The 19,533-nt window shown below is 36.4% G+C and overlaps 1 protein-coding gene and 1 non-coding gene across 2 annotated transcripts; both read left to right on the top strand.

Moving 5' to 3' along the window:
- Nucleotides 1-3,676: 3,676 nt before the first annotated feature.
- Nucleotides 3,677-19,431, top strand: LOC110802907 (uncharacterized). The gene is made up of 11 exons (XM_056829624.1): nt 3,677-3,732; nt 3,828-3,917; nt 5,453-5,536; nt 5,649-5,765; nt 6,025-6,111; nt 6,394-6,723; nt 6,818-6,988; nt 7,069-7,248; nt 7,817-8,426; nt 8,936-9,622; nt 19,303-19,431. The coding sequence occupies exons 1-11, from the start codon at nt 3,677-3,679 to the stop codon at nt 19,429-19,431; spliced, it is 2,541 nt and encodes an 846-aa protein (XP_056685602.1).
- LOC130462179 (small nucleolar RNA R71) lies at nt 17,031-17,137 on the top strand. Its single transcript, XR_008922310.1, has one exon. It is a non-coding gene; the product is annotated as a small nucleolar RNA R71 (small nucleolar RNA).
- Nucleotides 19,432-19,533: the final 102 nt, after the last annotated feature.

The following is a 19,533-nucleotide window of genomic DNA, read 5'->3' as shown; positions in this document are numbered from 1 at the left end:
TCGACTCAAGCCTAACTTTTACTTTTAATAACTTAACTTTAACTGCTAAAAGTCCGACTTTTATATTTTTACCTTTATTCAGCTAATGTGAGTCGTGCATTATTTTTATTTCACACATTGTAATTTTATGTGTTAAAGTTGTGGTTATGTAGGTTAAAGTTATGGAAATTGTTCTAAAAGTTAAGGCAGTTTTTCGTCGTCTCAAACCTAACTTTTACTTTTATTAATTTAACTTTAACTACTAAAAGTCTGACTTTTATATTTCTACCTTTCTTCGGCTAATGTGAGTCATGCAATCTGTTTTAATCCACACCTTGTAATTTTATGTGTTAAAGTTGTGGTTATGTTGGTTAAAGTTATGGAAATTGTTCTAAAAGTTAAGACAGTCTTCCGTCGACTCAAGCTTAACTTTTACTTTTAATAACTTAACTTTAACTGCTAAAAGTCTGACTTTTATATTTTTACCTTTCTTCAGCTAATGTGAGTCGTGCATTATTTTTATTTCACACATTGTAATTTTTTGTGTTAAAGTTGTGTTTATGTAGGTTAAAGTTATGTAAATTGTTCTAAAAGTTAAGGCAGTTTTTCGTCGTCTCAAACCTAACTTTTACTTTTATTAATTTAACTTTAACTACTAAAAGTCTAACTTTTTATATTTCTACCTTTCTTCGGCTAATGTGAGTCATGCAATCTGTTTTATTCCACAACTTGTAATTTTATGTGTTAAAGTTGTTGTTATGTTGGTTAAAGTTATGGAAATTGTTCTAAAAGTTAAGACAGTCTTCCGTCGACTCAAGCCTAACTTTTACTTTTAATAACTTAACTTTAACTGTTAAAAGTCTGACTTTTATATTTTACCTTTCTTCAGCTAATGTGAGTCGTGCATTATTTTTATTTCACACATTGAACTTGTCTGTGTTAAAGTTGTGGTTCTATAGGTTAAAGTTATGAAAATTGTTCTAAAGGTTAGGGCAATTTTCCGTCGTCTCAAACCTAACTTTTACTTTTATTAACTTAACTTTAACTACTAAAAGTCTGACTTTTATAATTCTACCTTTTTTCTGCTAATGTGAGTCATGCAATCTGTTTTATTCCACACCTTATAATTTTATGTGTTAAAGTTGTGGTTATGTTGGTTAAAGTTATGGAAATTGTTCTAAAAGTTAAGACAGTCTTCCGTCGACTCAAGCCTAACTTTTAGTTTTAATAACTTAACTTTAACTGCTAAAAGTCTAACTTTTATATTTCTACCTTTCTTCAGCTAATGTGAGTCGTGCATTCTTTTTATTTCACACATTGTACTTTAATGTGTTAAATTTGTAGTTTTATAGGTTAAAGTTATAGTAATTGTTCTAAAAGTTAAGGCATTCTTCCGTCATTAATGTGAGTCGTGAATTCTTTTTATTTCACACATTGTACTTTTATGTGTTAAATTTGTAGTTTTATAGGTTAAAGTTATGGAAATTGTTCTAAAAGTTAAGGCAGTGTTCCGTAATCTCAAACCTAACTTATAATTTTAATAACTTAACTTTAACTGCTAAAAGTGTGACTTTTATATTTTTACCTTTCTTAAGCTAATGTGAGTCATGCATTATTTTTATTTTCACGCATTGTACTTTTCTGTGTTAAAGTTGTAATTTTATAGGTTAAAGTTATGGAAATTGTTAAAAGTTAAGAAAAGTTTTGTACCAGTCTACCCAATATGCAATTGTTTGAACACTAAGGCTATTAGCTCAAATGGTAGAGCAATGTGCATATATGTACATGGTGTGGGTTCAAGTCCCATATAGCCTACATACTATTAGGTTGTGTTTTGGTTCGATATAGTGAAAAATGACTAACAGTATAAAGTCATCCCAAAATAGGTAAAAGTTACCCAAAATGTCGATATTTTTTTCATAATAAAACAATAGCCTATGTAGGATTTGAACCTACATCTCCGCGCAAGGTGCACGGTGCTCGGCCTGTTGAGCTAATAGGCTTACAAAAATAAATACACACAATGTAGAACATATTTCAAACTTTTTAAGTTCCAAAGAGTTCAAAGCACACAATAAGGTTTACCTATTGTAGTTTTCCCCCCTGCTCATTAATGAGCCCAAAAGAAGGATTTGAACCTACATCTCCGCACAAGCTGTACGGTGCTCGACCAATTGAACTAATAGGCTTATAAAAATAAAAACACACAATGTACAACATATATAACCATCAAACAGATTATGCAGGGGAATACAACCCGGCCAACTAGTAACAAGTTAAATGTTTACTGATGAAGCACATTTTATCAACGGTAAGAACTAAGAAGGAACACAATTTTCTATGTTGATTGCTAGATAAGCATCACCACTTAGTCACTTGCTACATTCATTTAACGATATGAACTCACCTATTATCATATTGGGCCACAAATGTCTTGTACTCTTGTTCCAGCCACCACTGCCCATGTTATCACCAACCATTTTGGGATTACGAGTGTCACAACAGGTCGTATTATGACAATGTGTGGGGAAGAAACAGAGGATAATTTAGAGGGCTTGATTATAAAATACTAAAGTATACGGTGATGTAAAACTTGCGACCTAATGAAGCTCCCAGAACAACACTAATCTAATTCAATAGAAAACAACTTTTTTTAAAGAATATGTTACAATTCTTACAATTTCTTATAAAACATCTGATCTCGAGATTAATATACACAATTAAGTAACTAATACCCAAAAAAATTATGAAATTTCCAAATCTAGGTCTTTGATTGTGTAGTTCAAATAAACCACAAAAAAATTATTCATTTGCAGATGATTGAAGATAACAAAAAAAAATAGATGTAAAGTTTGATATTCGCAAAGAAAAGATCGCATACAGTAGAAATTTCTCATAGAATTGAAAGAATTTTCACGATTTCAAAGTTTTTCCCCCAATTTTCTCACCTGAATTTTGCAGCTTCTCTCTCCTATGGTTTTGCGGCTTCTAGTTCTCTTTCCTCTGTTCTGCGTTTTGTTCTCTCTCTTCAATTGAGTTGTTTTTTTCTTCTATTAATAATTTCGCACGTGTAAAACTTTGGTGTACGTTAATATTAATGTACACCTGTTGCGCGCAAGACCGATTGATGTTCATAAATTTCAATTTGATATTTCACGGGTAAGGAAAAATATTGTTGTGTGGGATTTTGTTTGATTCATCTCGATATATGCTTTTGAAATATTAATTTTTTATAATTTTTACAAATAAAAAGTTAGAGATATTAATGTCCAAACATCTACATTGGGGAGAGATCCGGTAAGAACACTCCCTTATATAAGTACACTTCTTATAATAAGAACACCTTCTACACCATTGGATTAGAATAAAATCAATGGCCACGATCATCCCAACCACTGCCATAATGGCATGATCGTAAATAAGAAAAAACGGAGCAAAAATATATATTAAAAAAAACATTCTCTCTCATCAGTTGCCATAACTCCCACTCTCTCACCATTTTCTCTCTCCTCAACCTCCCACTCACTCCCTACAACGGACGAAAAACAGCTAAAATTATCTCTATTTAATAGAATTCCAGCAGAATTATTGCAAAAACAACGACAATTCATCATTCTATACTTCAATCACGCTTAATCAAAATAATTGCAACAAAATCGCAAAAAATTTTGAAAGCTGCAAATTGTACGCAATTTCGATGGAGTCAGGTGACGAAAATGCGATTGATTCATTGAACAACTGCGAAAATACAAGGTTAGTGATATTCTAACAAAATTCAAATAGTTTAAATGTTTTCGTCAATTTCAATTAATTTTTTAATTTTTGTTGCTTAATTTTGAAATATTAAGGAAAATCGAGCACATGCAAAGGGAGGAAGCTGAAAACGCAATCGATTCTAGTCTCAATGCTCCTTCAACAGAAGAAAAAGCTACAAATACGTAAGGATTTCAAGTTATTTGGAGTTTCAAATAAAGAAAATCGACTAAAATTGTTATTCTAAACATGTTCTAATGTTAAATTTATGTTCAAAATAAAGTTCTACAGTTAATTGTCATAATTTAAAGTTTTTATACCAGATCTGTTATTAAATATGAATGTTCTAATTTTTTCCGCATGTTCTAATAATATTAAGACATGTTTCAATATTTTTATGATGTTCAATACATCTTCTAAGCATGTTCTAATGTATAAATGATGTTCCAAGGCAAGTTCTAAATTTAAAAGTCATGATTGAATGTTTTAATGATGGATCTGGTGGTAAATAAAGAATGTTCGAAAAATTACCATGTTCTAAAGATGTTAAGAATGTTCTAAAGTTATTCGAACATGTTTCATTGTTTTAAGCCAACATCTGCTTTATAAAACAAAACTTTTGAATTTGGAATATGTTCTAAAGGTTTTAATCATGAATTAATGTTTTAGAAAATATTCAAATGGTACATTAATGTTCAAAGCATGTTCTAAGCATGTTCTAATTTCAAAATGTTGTTTTAAGGAAAGTTCTAAAGTTATCAATCATGATTAAAAGGACATTATAAAAAAAATTCCATGTTCTAAACATTTTAAGACTGTTCTAATGTCATTGCAACACATGTTCTAATAATATAAATACATGTTTCAATGTTTTCATCCTATTCTAAACATACATTAATGTTCAATCCATGTTTTAAGCAGTTCTAATGTAAGAATGTTGTTCTAAGGCAAGTTCTAAAATTAAAACTGATTATTAAATATTTTGAGATAGATATATTGTACAAAAATTACCATGTTCTAAAAAACTCCAAAAGTGTTCTAAAAAACTCCAAAAGTGTTCTAAAAAATATTACCATGTTCTAAACATTCAAACATGTTTCATTGACTTAGTATATGATCTAATTTTATAAAATGGATATTCTAAAATGTTAGAGCATGTTCTAAAGTTTTTTAACATTGTCTAACAGTGGGATTTATGTAAATATTCTAATATTTTTTCAGAAAGGGGGATGACATCCACTACGAAAAGGTTGATAATGCGGTTGTTTCAAGTCTTCATACAAATCCTACAGAAGAAAATATTTCAAAAACGTAATAATTTAAAAGTATATTGAGTGACAAATAAATATTGTATGTTCTAAATGTTATTTAAAGCATGTTTTAATGTTATAATGCATGTTCTAAAGTCATGCGTAAAATTTTCAAATATTATCATGCATGTTCTAAAAGTTATTTAATTGAAAACAGAGAAAAAACAGAAGAGGATGTTGCCAAAACAACAAAAACAGTCACATTTGGAAGTCCAACTGTGAACAAAGAAATTTTAAAAAAATATTGTTTTGGAATGTGACATTATTAGTTAATTTTCCAGAATTTAAATTATAATATATTTGCAAATATTTAGAACATAACAAAAATCTTTAGAACATGTCTTCTGCACTTTGATTTAGTATACTTATTGTATGGTCATTTCATATAATTAAATACAATTTATCCGTAGGAATGAGAATATGGAAAGAATAGACGGTGAACAAGAGACCGTGTTGCAAACAACTTCAACTGAATCAACAATTTCAATTCAAAAGTAAGTGTCAGAATTTTACTTCAATATTAAATGCATGATATGTTCTTTAATATAATACTGAATGTTCTTACCGCATTTTCTTATGTTTGAAAATGTTTTACCAATGTGATAGGAGTGTTCCTGAAACTGAATACAATATAGTCCCTCAACCGAAAGAAAGGATTAAACATACCATGAAATTTACTACTGAAGAGGTTCAAACCACTTCTGAAGTAATTCCAATCAAGAGGTAATAATCCTAATTAAATTTAACAATAAGAAAAAATAAATCTCAATTTAAAACATTTACTAACAAATGTTTAAAACTACAACTAAACAGGAAAGAAAAAGAAAGGATCATAGTGAGGATTAAAAATCCACAAAAGGAAAAAAAATCCTAGGTATGTTGCTTATGTTCTAATTGTTAATTACTTGGAACTTGTTTAAATGTTCATACATTATAATAAAAAATTATGTTCTGATATTTGGAATAAATTATAATCATTTAGGGTTCAACCACCAAAAAAAGTTACATTCAAAATTAAGGGTGATCTTCATGAAGTGAAGGCGGTACCTATATTGGCCCATGATCAAAGGTAATTATTTTTTGTAAAGATATTAACACATTCAGAATACTTGAAAAACAGAACTAATTTAGTTTGATTTTAAATTTAAGTCACATGACTCAATGTTATTTTTATCTGTAATGTATGTTCTAATATAATACAATTATGTTCTAATAACATAGCTTTATGTTTTAATTATTCTATCCTACGGTATAATTTCATATATATATATATATATATATATATATATGTTTTGATTTAGTTGTATGTGTGTACTAATAAAGTGTGCAATATGTTATAATTTTTGTTTAGGAATGAATCGAAAATTTTGGAAATACCAACTGAGAATAAAGAATCTGAGAAGTTGGAAGATAACACAAAAGAGCATCAAAAGGAAGAGGTGCCCCTGAAAAATAAAAAAGATACAGAATGTGTCAAGGCAGAGCCAACCAAATCAGAGGAAAAGAAGAAAGAGAAGAAAGACGATGATGAGTTAAGGTTGCCAACTGTTACAACTCATTCAAATGAGTTAGAAGCATCATCTCCGGGAACAAAAGCAATTATTGAAGAAAAAGAAGATGAGGAGTTAGAAATTGCAATACAATTGGCAATTGCAAACTCGTTGGAAAACATTGTTTCAAAGTAAGTCAAAGATACAAAATTGGAAAATAATTTTAATTTAAATATATATTTTAATGATATAAAAATATAATTACATATCTAATATATGTTTCAGGGATGAATCCAACAAAGAAAAAAAGGATGATGAACAAGTTAATCATAATGATCAAAAGGAAAAGGAAGAAGTCCTCGTGGAAACTGAAAATGAAGAAACAGATGATGAAGAAGTTGGTGATGATGAAAAGAATGACAACAATGACCGAGAAATACCAAGAACAGCTACAGGGTGTGTTCTAAACTTAAACAAACATAATTTAGTAGATTATTTAAATTATAAAATAATAAGGTTTATTCATAAATTAACAGGTGGGAGAATGTTAAGAGATCAACTGGTTGCCCAATAGAGAAAAAGAATTCCAGGGAAGAGGATGATAATGTAGAAGGTGATGAAAATCAGAACACTGACGATGATGAAGATCAAAACACAGAAGATGATGAAGAGGAGAACGATGAGAATGAATCTGCAAACCTCAAATCAACTTCAAGGTATGCAATATCAACTTATTAATTAGAACATGAGTAGTTTATATATAATATTTTGCATTTTCTAGTTCTTTAGAAAATATTAAAAACAAATACAACACCAAAGATATTAATTAGAACATGTGTACACTATGTTAGAACATTGGAATATTTAATTAGAACATGAATAAACTTAGTTTTAACATATAAAATTTAATTGAACTCAGGAATAATTAATTAAAACATGTGTCAACTGAATTAGAACATGAGTAGTTTATTTCATTATGATTTAAGAATTTAGAACACATTAACAACTCATGTTCTAATATAAATTATAATGTTCTAATACAACACCAGAGATATTAATTAGAACATGTGTACACTATATTAGAACCTAGGAATATTTAATTAGAACCTGATTAAACTTAGTTTTAACATATAAAATATAATTAAAACAAAGGAATAATTAATTAAAACATGTGTCAACTGAATTAGAACATGAGTAGTTTATTTGATTATGATTTAAGAATTTAGAACACATTAACAACTCATGTTCTAATATAAATTATAATGCATTTTTATTGTTTAACAGGCAGGAAGTTAATGAAGAAGATGAGAACATTAACAATGATGAAATTGTTGCATTTCCTCCAAGAAAAATGAAGAGAAAAAGCGTTGCACCAAAGACAAAATTTCAATCAGGGATCATTGAAAAACAAGCTGAAGATCCAGTGGAAAAAGACGATGAAGAAACAGATGATGATATATTGATTAGTCAATTCAGAGTAGCAAGGACACAACCACTAAGAAAAAGAACAAAAAAGGAAAAGAATGCAACAACAAAAAAAGAAGAGGAAAATGATGAAAATGCTGTTGAAAAGAGAGGAAAAGGAGTGGTACAGAAAAAGGCAGCAAGGGCCTTGGGAACAAGAACACCAACAAGAAAAAGCTTAAGATTGCAAGAAAGTGAGAAAGCTGTTGAAGAAAAAGAGGAAGAGAGAGAGATTGTAAAGGAAACAAAAAGGAGAGTTGGGAGAATACCCCGTAAAACACTGAAGAAAGAAGAATCTGACATAGATGAAGAAAATGAGGAAGATGATGAAAATTATGAGGTGGAAAAAGAAGAAGAAGAAGAAGAAGAAGAAGAAGACACAGAAGAGGAGGAAAAGCCATTCAACAAGAGAAAGAGACAACAATTACAGGTAACATTTACAATATTAAAAATTCTTCATAATAAACTAGAAAACATAATAAATGGTAGAAAAAGGCAAAAAAATAAAAATTAGAAAATGTTAAAAATATTAGAATACAAGAGACAGTAATTCAAACATGTGTTAATCGAATTAGAACATAAAAATATTAATTAAAACATGTGTACAGTGACTTAGAACATATTAGTAATATTTAGAACACATGCCTGATTAATTAAAACACGTGTAAAGAAAATTAGAACATAATAAAAAAAAATTAATAATTTTAACAAAGTAAGACCTTATGTTCTAATATATAAATGAACATAATTACATTAATTAAAATCCTATATTCTTATAATAACTAATATGTTTACATGTTCTAAAATATGAATGATATGTTATATTACTGAACAACATATGTTCTATGTTTTTTTTTACAGATTGTGACAAAAGAAGAAAAGGGTAAAGGAAAATTAAGGAAAATCAAAGAGGATGATGATGATGATGATGATTTGGAGATATCGGAGATCGATGAGGATGCAAAGCCAATTGTTCCAAAGCAAAAGAAAAAGGTGGTGTTGTATCAGAAAATTCTCCCAACCCAATTGATAGAACTTATCAAGAAAATGTCTGACGAGCACAAGGAAGCTATCAGGAAAATTGGATTTGGGGGATTTCTGAGTCTGAGCATGGAAAATCACAATTCAGCATTGGCAGATTACATAGTGACAAGCTCGAATGTAGACCGACAGTCAATCGTTCTGCCCGGAAGTGGTGAAAATTTTGTCACACCTGAAGACGTTCATCAGGTCTATGGTGTACCATTGGGAGGGGAAGAGATTGTGGAGCCAGAAAATGAAGACATTGATGATAATTACGTAGAGTTCTTAGCAACATGGAGAAAAATTTTCAAGCTAAGGAAGGGAAGCCCAACAAACTTGCCACTAATTGCTAGAATAAAGGACCTGATGCTTGAACCAGTATCCAATGAGTTCATTTGGAACTTCGTCATTGCTGCAGTGAACTCCTGTATGAGATCAACCAACAACCCACAAGTATACATCAGATTCATGTACAGCTGTATGAACACAAACACGATTGCTAATCTGGATTGGAGCACGTTTGTGTACAGACATTGGAAGAAATCTGTATGTGAATGGAAAGCTGAAACTTCTTTCTATACGGGACCTCTACCATTCCTCTTGGTAAATATTTATGTTTTCTTTTTTTAATGTTCTTTTAATATGACAGGCTAAATCGCACTCCTATCAAAGATAAACCTAACGTTCACCAACTAAAAATATAGCAAGGGAAGCAGGGATCGTATCCACAGGGAAACAGGCGTTCTTTCTACTATTAAACTACTAATGTAGACTACTGGTAACGAGAGTTGGAATGGTTTGTGTATTAAACTAAAACAAGTAATCAAATCGGAAAATAACAATATTAAAGGAATCTAGGGCAGCGGTTCACCATAAATGCAGACCGGGATTGGACAACGGACAATAACAATCAACTAACAATCATAACTAGGAAAACATGCATCTCTCGAATCTTATGAATTCCTTAGGATAGAACAACTAGCGGGCTCTCGCTACGTACTAGAAATAATTCCTATCTAATAGCCACAGACCAAAAACATCAGATTTATACCTCTCGGCGCATAATCTAAGGTTAATCAAACTCAAATCAAAATAGTCCGGCCGAACAGAATTGACGAGCAATAATAATAAGCTATAGAAATTAATCAATCAATCAAATATCATATCCACATATAATCCCAATCATGCATTCATGGATCCCCTAAACCCTAGAAATTAAACTACTCACTCATGATAATAAATAACAAAGCAATTAATATAATAGAAAATATGATTAAAGCAATAAATTAAATTAGAACAAGAAGCAATACCTAATTGAAGAACAATGAATAATGAAAGCTTGAATTTTTGATTGAAAATAAAACTAAGTATTGGAACAAATTTGAGAGAATAATAAGCTAAGGAAATAAACTAAGGTTCAAAACTAAAAATAAAAAGGTGTCTCTAAAAATATAAGGGGCTAGTATTTATAGTTTGCCCAAAATACAAGCAAAAAACCGGAAAGAAAACTCGCGCATAAGTGCAGGAGGTTGGCGTCGCCCGATCGGGCGTCGCTTCGCCCGATCGGGCGATCCACTCGATAGTCGGCCCGATCGGGCCAAAATCCGCCCGATCGGGCGGTTTTTGAACTCTCCACATAGGCTCCAGGATGACCGCCCGATCCGGATCGGGCGAGCTGCGCCCGATCGGGCGCGCGTTGATGAATCCAAATTGCTTCAATTCCGCCCGATGGTTGCATTTCGCCCTCAGCTTCCCGGGCGATTTGCAATCTTCAGTATAGCTCGCCCATATCACCGAGTCTAACTCCCGGGGCTCAACCATAAGCATCCAAGGCTCCCGAAAGTCGACGATGAAGGTCCCGAACTTCCTCGGGCTCATATAGTGGCCTAGATCAACATGAAACGGGTCTAAAAAGACCAATTTCTCATAATCAAACCTGAAACTCAAGGCACACTCAATAACACACATTAGTACTAGAAACGGCTCCTAAGAGCACGTTTGACACATAAAAGTACTAAGGGACGGGGGGTAAAAATACTATATAAAACATGCATATCAAACCTCCCCAAGCTAGATCCTTGCTTGTCCCTAAGCAAGGAAATCATCGATGAACACAAAACCAACTTCACCCCCGACATAATTCAAAATGAAAAACATAATTCGAGGGAAAATCCAACAAGCATGCATTAATGTCAACCAATCAAATTCATTCAATCGCCAATCCACCTTAACAATCGTCACGCAAAGCGAACCACAAATGTACAATGGAATTCGAGACTAGTGCTCACACACTCGTCACTCATTTATGTGGCGGATAAAAAGTGTACCCGTTCGCTCCCCTCCCAACATATAAGTGCAATGCCCTCCCAAACTCACAACACTCGTGTGTCTAGAAAAACATACACTCAACCTAGTAGTCGACTCGGAATGTGTCATGTCATAACTTGCATTGATAAACAACTACTTTCACATTAATACAACTCTATGCACAAAGGTCGGAAGGTCTTCAAAGCTTGTAATGTTAAGCTTAGGTAAGGGTGCGGTAAATTTGGGTATAATGTGAGCTTTAAAGCCTTGGCTTTGGGGAGCATAAATCCTAAAAACAACCGTGATCAATCAACATAATGACCATAATCTCCCACTCAACACATGACAAAACAATAAACAAACCACACTATACTTTCTTGCCTTAATTTCACAATTATAACCAATCACTCATGAAGATAAGAAATCGTAATACCGGAGTGACAAAAGCTTGAACTATTTTGAGAATAACGATTTTTTTTACCTCTTTTTTTTTTTCTTGCTCAATCTCCTTTTTTTTTCTTTTGGAACCTTCACATTTTTTTTATTCTCCTCATCTCATTCATTTTTCAGCTCATTTTTTCAACAACAATCATGATAAGAAGAACTTCCCTTTTCAATACTCAATATGCTCAAAATGTACCACACTACAACTCCCTCACCTCACTACTATTAGCTCCCCCAAGCTAGGCTTGGGACTAGTAACCAATGGGGAATTTACGGGCTTGTAATGTGGTTAGTCACCGAATAAAGGGCACAAGCACAACATGGGTAGAAAAAGAGGGAACAAATGTATCTAATTTCATCTGAAGGCTACCTAAATAGAAAAATGCCTTCGTCCTCCACAATGTGCATGTATATGAGTCATAAAACACTACTAATAGTTGCAAACCAATACTCAAAATCAATGACACACCAGGAAGCTATCACACATCCTAACCAGGTCAACTAGTCAAGCACCAAGTCCACAAGTAGTTAGTCGGAGTTGACTCATGTTTAGGCATCAAAGCAATCGAATATCAAATCATGGCTGACACATCTACATTGCCCATCATCATATACCAAGAATAAAAACAATTTCCGCTCAAGGGCCACAGGGAAGCATGATATTGTATTCATCGGAACGTATTTTTTGTATTTTTTTTTTCAAAGCAATAAACTACTCTACAAAGCAATAAACACACCAAAGAAACACACCAAAATAAAGAAATGCGAAAAGAAAAGAAAAACATACCTACAATGTACAAGTAATGTGAAACCCCCCCAAACCAAATCAGACAATGTCCTCATTGGCTCAAGGGTATCGAACCAACTCGATCTCATCTCCATCATTGACGGCCATGGCCGCCATCATCATCATCATCACCATCATCTCTGCCACCATGTCCGCTAGGACCCGCTCCCCACCCTCCGTACTGGGTAGGTGTGAAGGTGCCCATAGAACCCGGAGCTCCATATCCCTCCGCGGGATAGGTATACCAGGTAGGGTGCTCGTAATCTGGGGCAATGTAGCCCTGCCTGGCATACTGATCATAGAATGGGAATATGGTCCTCTGGTGATCAGCTGCGAACTCCTGGAAACCGAGCTCAAGTCTGCTCAACCGCTCATGAATGGACCCCTGCTCCTCATCTACTACCGGGCCACCCTGGGGCCTCCCCGCGTCTCGACGCCCCCTCCTAAAGTAGGTGCGAGGCTCTGGCTGGTACTGATGGGGCTCTGGCTGTGGGTCTGGCTGAGGTTGGGGGTCAGGCTGAGGCTCTTCTCCAAATCCAACATATAAGTAATGAGCCTGACCGGGTCTGAAACTAGTGCGGCCCTGAGGGTCAGGCAAGGTGAAAAGCCTGTTTCCCTCAAACATCCAATACATGGCTCCCGGCCTAAACAACCCATGCCCCCCCTGTAGCCGACGGAGTCCAGCAAAGTAAGCCAAGTCAAGTAAGTTGCTACCCAGAACTGGAGTCTGGTTAGCCTTAGTGAAATTGGCCGTGGCCATGGCTATGTGGGTGATCAACCCACCAATGGTAATTTTGGTAGTATGTGTGGAAGTGGCTATGGAATAGAATTGAGAGGCCATATGATGTGCAAGGTTCATTTTGTAGCCATCCTCCCCTTCTAAAACGTAGCCACCTAGAATCTCTAGCTCCATACTCCTAATATGTTGGGTCTCATCCCTACCAAAGATCGTAAATCCTAGAAACCTGTAAAAGACAATGGGTACCGGGTGTTGTACCTTGGAAGCATGCAAATGTTGCATACTCCCGGGATTAGCATTACCCGTAAGCTTTCCCCACATGGTGCAGTTATTATGGGTTTCCTTAGGTTTCCTACTATAGGTGGTAGACAATCCAAAAATCCTACCAAAATCAGCTAAACTCATGGTGTAAGTTCGGTTCATCACACGAAATTGAACCGACGACACGGTTCGATAACCATCTCTACGCACATTGAAACTACTCAAAAATTCCAGAGTTAACCGTCTAAATGTGAGACGGAGCATACTATACATGTTACTCATACCAACACCAACAAAGACACGATTGACATCACGCTCAATACCCATTTCATGTAAAGATTTTTGGCATATAAAGCGAGTAGGGATTACCTCCCTCAATTTGAGGTGGATGAATCGTGCTCGTTGCTCCTCCGTAACAAAAATGACATCCGGAAAATCCGTGTCGGGCTCGAATTGCGGCGGCGGAGGTGGCGGTGTCGGTTCCCGCGCTCGGCTCGTCGAAGCTTAATGCTGATTTCTTGGTACCCTTGTGCATCTCCTTTGTGGTCGGTTTGCCATTGATGAAAATCTGATTTTTTTTGAGGTTTTTGAGCTTTTTGGGTGAATTTGGGGATTTTGTAGGGATTGGAGAAAACTCAAATCGGTTAGGTGTAGGTTGTAGAGGATGGTGTGAGGATGATTTTTGTGAAAAGATTGGTGAATTTGGTGGAGATTTGAGGGAGATATGGTGGTTGGAAGTTTTTGGAGGTTGGGGTTTAATGGAGGAAGTGAGAGAAAGTTAGGTTGAAGATGAAGAGGAAGTGAAGAAAGAAAAGGGGTATCCCGTGTTTTGACGCTGAAATTGCGTCTCGCCCGATCGGGCGGTTTGCGATCCTTTTCTACTCATACGTGCGCGCCCGATCGGGCGCACCTTGCCCGATCCGGATCGGGCGATTTGCGAATGCTTGTTTTCTTGACTTTTTCTGCCCAAAATCCTTCCTTGACTTTTCCACGAACTTTTCATCAACCGCCCGATCGGGCAAAATAATTTCGCCCGATCGGGCATACCACTCGCCTTCTGCGCCCGATCGGGCAGACAATCGCCCGACTCAGGCATTCCACTCGCCAGTCCGCCCGATCGGGCAAAAATAAGCTGCGATCGGGCACACCTCGCCCGATTCGGATCGGGCGGTTTGTAGCGTGCTTGGCCTTGTACGTAATTTCACTTTCTTGAACTTGGATCTTTAGGCCTGCACATTATTAAACATCCAAACAGTGTAATGCCCTCTTCTCGCCTCACTAACACCAAAAACAATACTTAAACACACGTAGTTATGGGAAATACTAACTAAACACAAAAAAATAAATAGAATCAAAAATCAAACTTATACTACTAAAGCAATAAATGGATAATGAAATACTCATCCCCTATTAGATTGATGCAATGTCCCCATTACACAATCTCCGTTTATGCGCAGAAAATCGACAGGAAAGGGATGAGAGCCACGACAACTCATCGAATGGGGGCACCAAAGATGGTGCCATCTGGTGTCACATCGATTGCCTTGGATGAGCTATGTGGTGCGGGAAGTGACAGACCACGACCCCGATCATGAATACGGTGTCCACCGTTTACAGAACTTTCGGCCTTTTGGGTCGCGGCATCATCAACCCGTGCCTTCTTTCGAACCCATGCCGAAGAGTTCATACTCCGATCACCTCCACCTGCAAAACAATTTGAAACATGTGCTTTTTCCGAGGAGTTATTAGAGTTAGTATGAGTCAATTCAGTATTAAAATAACCATTAGAAACATTGACTCCAAAACATGACTCCTCTACCATAGGGCTCTTAGCAACATGGGTTAAATTGAAAGTAACCTTATCATCCCCCTCATTTAAGGTCAGCTTGCCATTCTTGACATCTATGATTGCCCCCACAGTGTGTAGGAAAGGTCGACCTAAAATAATAGGAATCTGCCTGTCCTCTTCCATGTCCAACACAACAAAATCAACAGGAATAAAAAATTTACCTACCCTAACAGGCACATCTTCTAAAACACCTAGGGGGTATTTTACAGATCTATCAGCCATTTGCAGAGTTATGTTGGTAACTTTTAAATCACCCATGTTCAACTTAGTACATACAGACAGGGGCATGACACTAACACTGGCACCTAAATCACATAAGGATTTGTCAATAAAAAGGTTGCCAATATTACACGGGATAGAGAAACTCCCGGGGTCCTTCAACTTGGGTGGAGACTTATTTTGTAGTAAGGCACTGCACTCTTCAGTAAATGCAACAGTCTCCACCTCACTAAATGCTCTCTTCCTAGTCAAGATGTCTTTCATGTATTTAGCATATGCAGGTACTTGAGTAATTAATTCAGTGAAAGGGACCGTTACCTGCAGATTCTTTACCACTTCTAAGAACTTACCAAATTGCTTGTCTAGCTTGTTCTTTAGCTGACGATGAGGGAAGGGAAGTTTGATAGGTGGAACTTGTATCTCAACTTTCTTCTCAACCCTTGTGTCAGCTTCCTTCTCCTTGACCACCTTCTCACTTTCTCTTGGCACAACACCACTGACCGATACTTCAACCTCTTCCTCTATAGTCATAGGCGGCCCATCATACTCATATCCACTCCGCAAAGTGACAGCATTTACAGACTCTCTGGTCACAGGCTGTGAAGGGAGTTGACCCTTGGGTCTCTATGCAAGAGTAGTAGCCATTTGTGCCAACTGTTTATCCATGATCTTGTTATGAGCAGTGAGGGCATCGATTTTGGCATCCTTTTCGCTCATAGACTTTTGCAATTCTAACATCATATTCCGCATCTCAACAAGCATGGGGTTAGGCTGTGTGGGTTGAGGCTGTGGAGGAAAGCCGGGTGGTCCACTAGGCTGCGGGTTGTAGTTACTTCGCGGTTGGTAGGGCTGCTGTGGTGGTGGTTGGTAAGGTTGTTGTGGTGGTGGGGGGTGTTGAATCTGGTGGGGGTTCTGAACATTAGTACTCCTATATGATAATAGGGGGTTGTTTTTATACCCCTCATTGTATGAGTTGGAGTATGGATTGTTCTGCTTGTAGGCCTGGAATGCATTGCATTGTTCAATAGAGCTCCTACATTCCGGTGCATAGTGACCTTGCATCCCACAACTATTACAGACATTGGCCAACTGAGCACTCATTGCGGCGACACTAGCTTGTTTGGTGACTTGGGAAGATGCATTTTGCATGTTATCCAGCTTGTGATGTAGGGCAGTTAGCTGAGCAGTAAGCTGTTCAATAGAGTTCATCTCATGCTTAACACCATGATCGACAAAACCTCTAGGATTCCCATATTGGGCACTATGGATGGCTATCTCCTCAATCACCTCTAAAGCTCTGGGCACCTCCAGTTGCATAAATCTCCCACTGGCAGCTGAATCCAAAAGACATCTAGACTCATTACCCAGACTATTATAGAACTGCTGAACCAGGAACCAGTCCTCCAGACCATGGTGTGGGCACTCTCTTTGCAAGTCCTTGAATCTTTCCCAAACTTCGAACAAACTCTCATCTGCTTGTTGAGAGATACCTAATATCTGTCCCCTTAGACGAGCTGTCTTCTCAGGTGGGAAATATTTAACATAGAACGCAAGGGCCAAAGAATTCCAATCGGTGATTTTCATAGCTGCGCGGTTGAGACTATTAATCCATAGCTTTGCCTTCCCACTCAATGAAAATGGAAAGAGTATCTCCATAGTCTGCTCTGGTGTTAAATTCTTCTGCTTAATGGTGGCACAATACTGAATGAAAGACTGAATATGGAGATTAGGATCTTCACCCTTTTCCCCACCGAATTGGTGTCTCTCGATCATGTTTATCAGCTTGGGTTTGATCTTGAAATTCTCGACCGCAATGGAAGGCATGATTGCCTTGGGAAGCATAGGCAGACTTGGTTTAGAGTAGTCTGTAAGCCTTGGCAAAAGTGGGGGTGGCGGTGGTGGTGCTTGGTCACCCATCTCTGAATCTGTATGGAAAGATTGCTAATCAGATAGTCGGATTCAGAGTCAGAATAGTCTCTCAACTGTTCAACGAATCAACGCCGTCTACGAAAGGTCCGTTCAGGTTCAGGATCGAACGAAGTCAGATCGCTGGTATGGACAGTCCTGGGCATAAACAAGCAAAAACTAGAAAACAGTCGTGAGATCCGGTCTTAAGGAACGGGAGTCCCTTGAGAAGTAACAAACAATAATCTAGAAAAACAATTAATAACAGAAAATAAAACCGTTTCCCCGGCAACGGCGCCAAAATTTGACAGGCTAAATCGCACTCCTATCAAAGATAAACCTAACGTTCACCAACTAAAAATATAGCAAGGGAAGCAGGGATCGTATCCACAGGGAAACAGGCGTTCTTTCTACTATTAAACTACTAATCTAGACTACTGGTAACGAGAGTTGGAATGGTTTGTGTATTAAACTAAAACAAGTAATCAAATCGGAAAATAACAATATTAAAGGAATCTAGGGCAGCGGTTCACCATAAATGCAGACCGGGATTGGACAACGGACAATAACAATCAACTAACAATCATAACTAGGAAAACATGCATCTCTCGAATCTTATGAATTCCTTAGGATAGAACAACTAGCGGCTCTCGCTACGTACTAGAAATAATTCCTATCTAATAGCCACAGACCAAAAACATCAGATTTATACCTCTCGGCGCATAATCTAAGGTTAATCAAACTCAAATCCAAATAGTCCGGCCGAACAGAATTGACGAGCAATAATAATAAGCTATAGAAATTAATCAATCAATCAAATATCATGTCCACATATAATCCCAATCATGCATTCATGGATCCCCTAAACCCTAGAAATTAAACTACTCACTCATGATAATAAATAACAAAGCAATTAATATAATAGAAAACATGATTAAAGAAATAAATTAAATTAGAACAAGAAGAAATACCTAATTGAAGAACAATGAATAATGAAAGCTTGAATTTTTTATTGAAAATAAAACTAAGTATTGGAACAAATTTGAAAGAATAATAAGCTAAGGAAATAAACTAAGGTTCAAAACTAAAAATAAAAAGGTGTCTCTAAAAATATAAGGGGCTAGTATTTATAGTTTTCCCAAAATACAAGCCAAAAACCGGAAAGAAAACTCGCGCATAAGTGCAGGAGGTTGGCGTCGCCCGATCGGGCGTCGCTTCGCCCGATCGGGCGATCCACTCGATAGTCGGCCCGATCGGGCCAAAATCCGCCCGATCGGGCGGTTTGTGAACTCTCCACATAGGCTCCAGGATGACCGCCCGATCCGGATCGGGCGAGCTGCGCCCGATCGGTCGCGCGTTGATGAATCCAAATTGCTTCAATTCCGCCCGATGGTTGCATTTCGCCCTCAGCTTCCAGGGCGATTTGCAATCTTCAGTATAGCTCTCCCATATCACTGAGTCTAACTCCCGATGCTCAACCATAAGCATCCAAGGCTCCCGAAAGTCGACGATGAAGGTCCCGAACTTCCTCGGGCTCATATAGTGGCCTAGATCAACATGAAACGGGTCTAAAAAGACCAATTTCTCATAATCAAACCTGAAACTCAAGGCACACTCAATAACACACATTAGTACTAGAAACGGCTCCTAAGAGCACGTTTGACACATAAAAGTACTAAGGGACGGGGGTAAAAATACTATATAAAACATGCATATCATAATACTTCCTTAATATATTGAATATACAATAAATATTGTCATAATATGAACAGGTGTTGTACTTTGATCGGTTACAAAGAGGAGGCCAACAAGTACCAAGAGAAATCCCACTTTTAACAGTGTGGAATAGAGAAAGAATGACAAACAGAATTGCCATTGAAAAAGCAAGAGGATTTGGATAAGGTATAGTGCTGAATCGCATAGGAGATGAGCCAACTGTCCAGGAAAATGCGGTGCCCAAAGCCGAAATCCCAAAAAAAACAGAAGCAACAAATATGGGAGGA

Source organism: Spinacia oleracea, chromosome 5 (assembly GCF_020520425.1).
Source record: "Spinacia oleracea cultivar Varoflay chromosome 5, BTI_SOV_V1, whole genome shotgun sequence".
NCBI lineage: Eukaryota > Viridiplantae > Streptophyta > Magnoliopsida > Caryophyllales > Amaranthaceae > Spinacia > Spinacia oleracea.
Note: the sequence above shows the minus strand (reverse complement) of the source record. Positions and strands in the feature narration are given on the sequence as shown.

Bases quoted from the DNA above. Each gene is read 5' to 3' on its own strand.
- LOC110802907 (XM_056829624.1), top strand. From the start codon at position 3,677: ATGGAGTCAGGTGACGAAAATGCGATTGATTCATTGAACAACTGCGAA. The intron at 3,733-3,827 runs GTTAGTGATATT...TGAAATATTAAG, and splicing joins AACAACTGCGAAAATACAAG to GAAAATCGAGCACATGCAAA. The intron at 6,724-6,817 runs GTAAGTCAAAGA...TATATGTTTCAG, and splicing joins TTGGAAAACATTGTTTCAAA to GGATGAATCCAACAAAGAAA.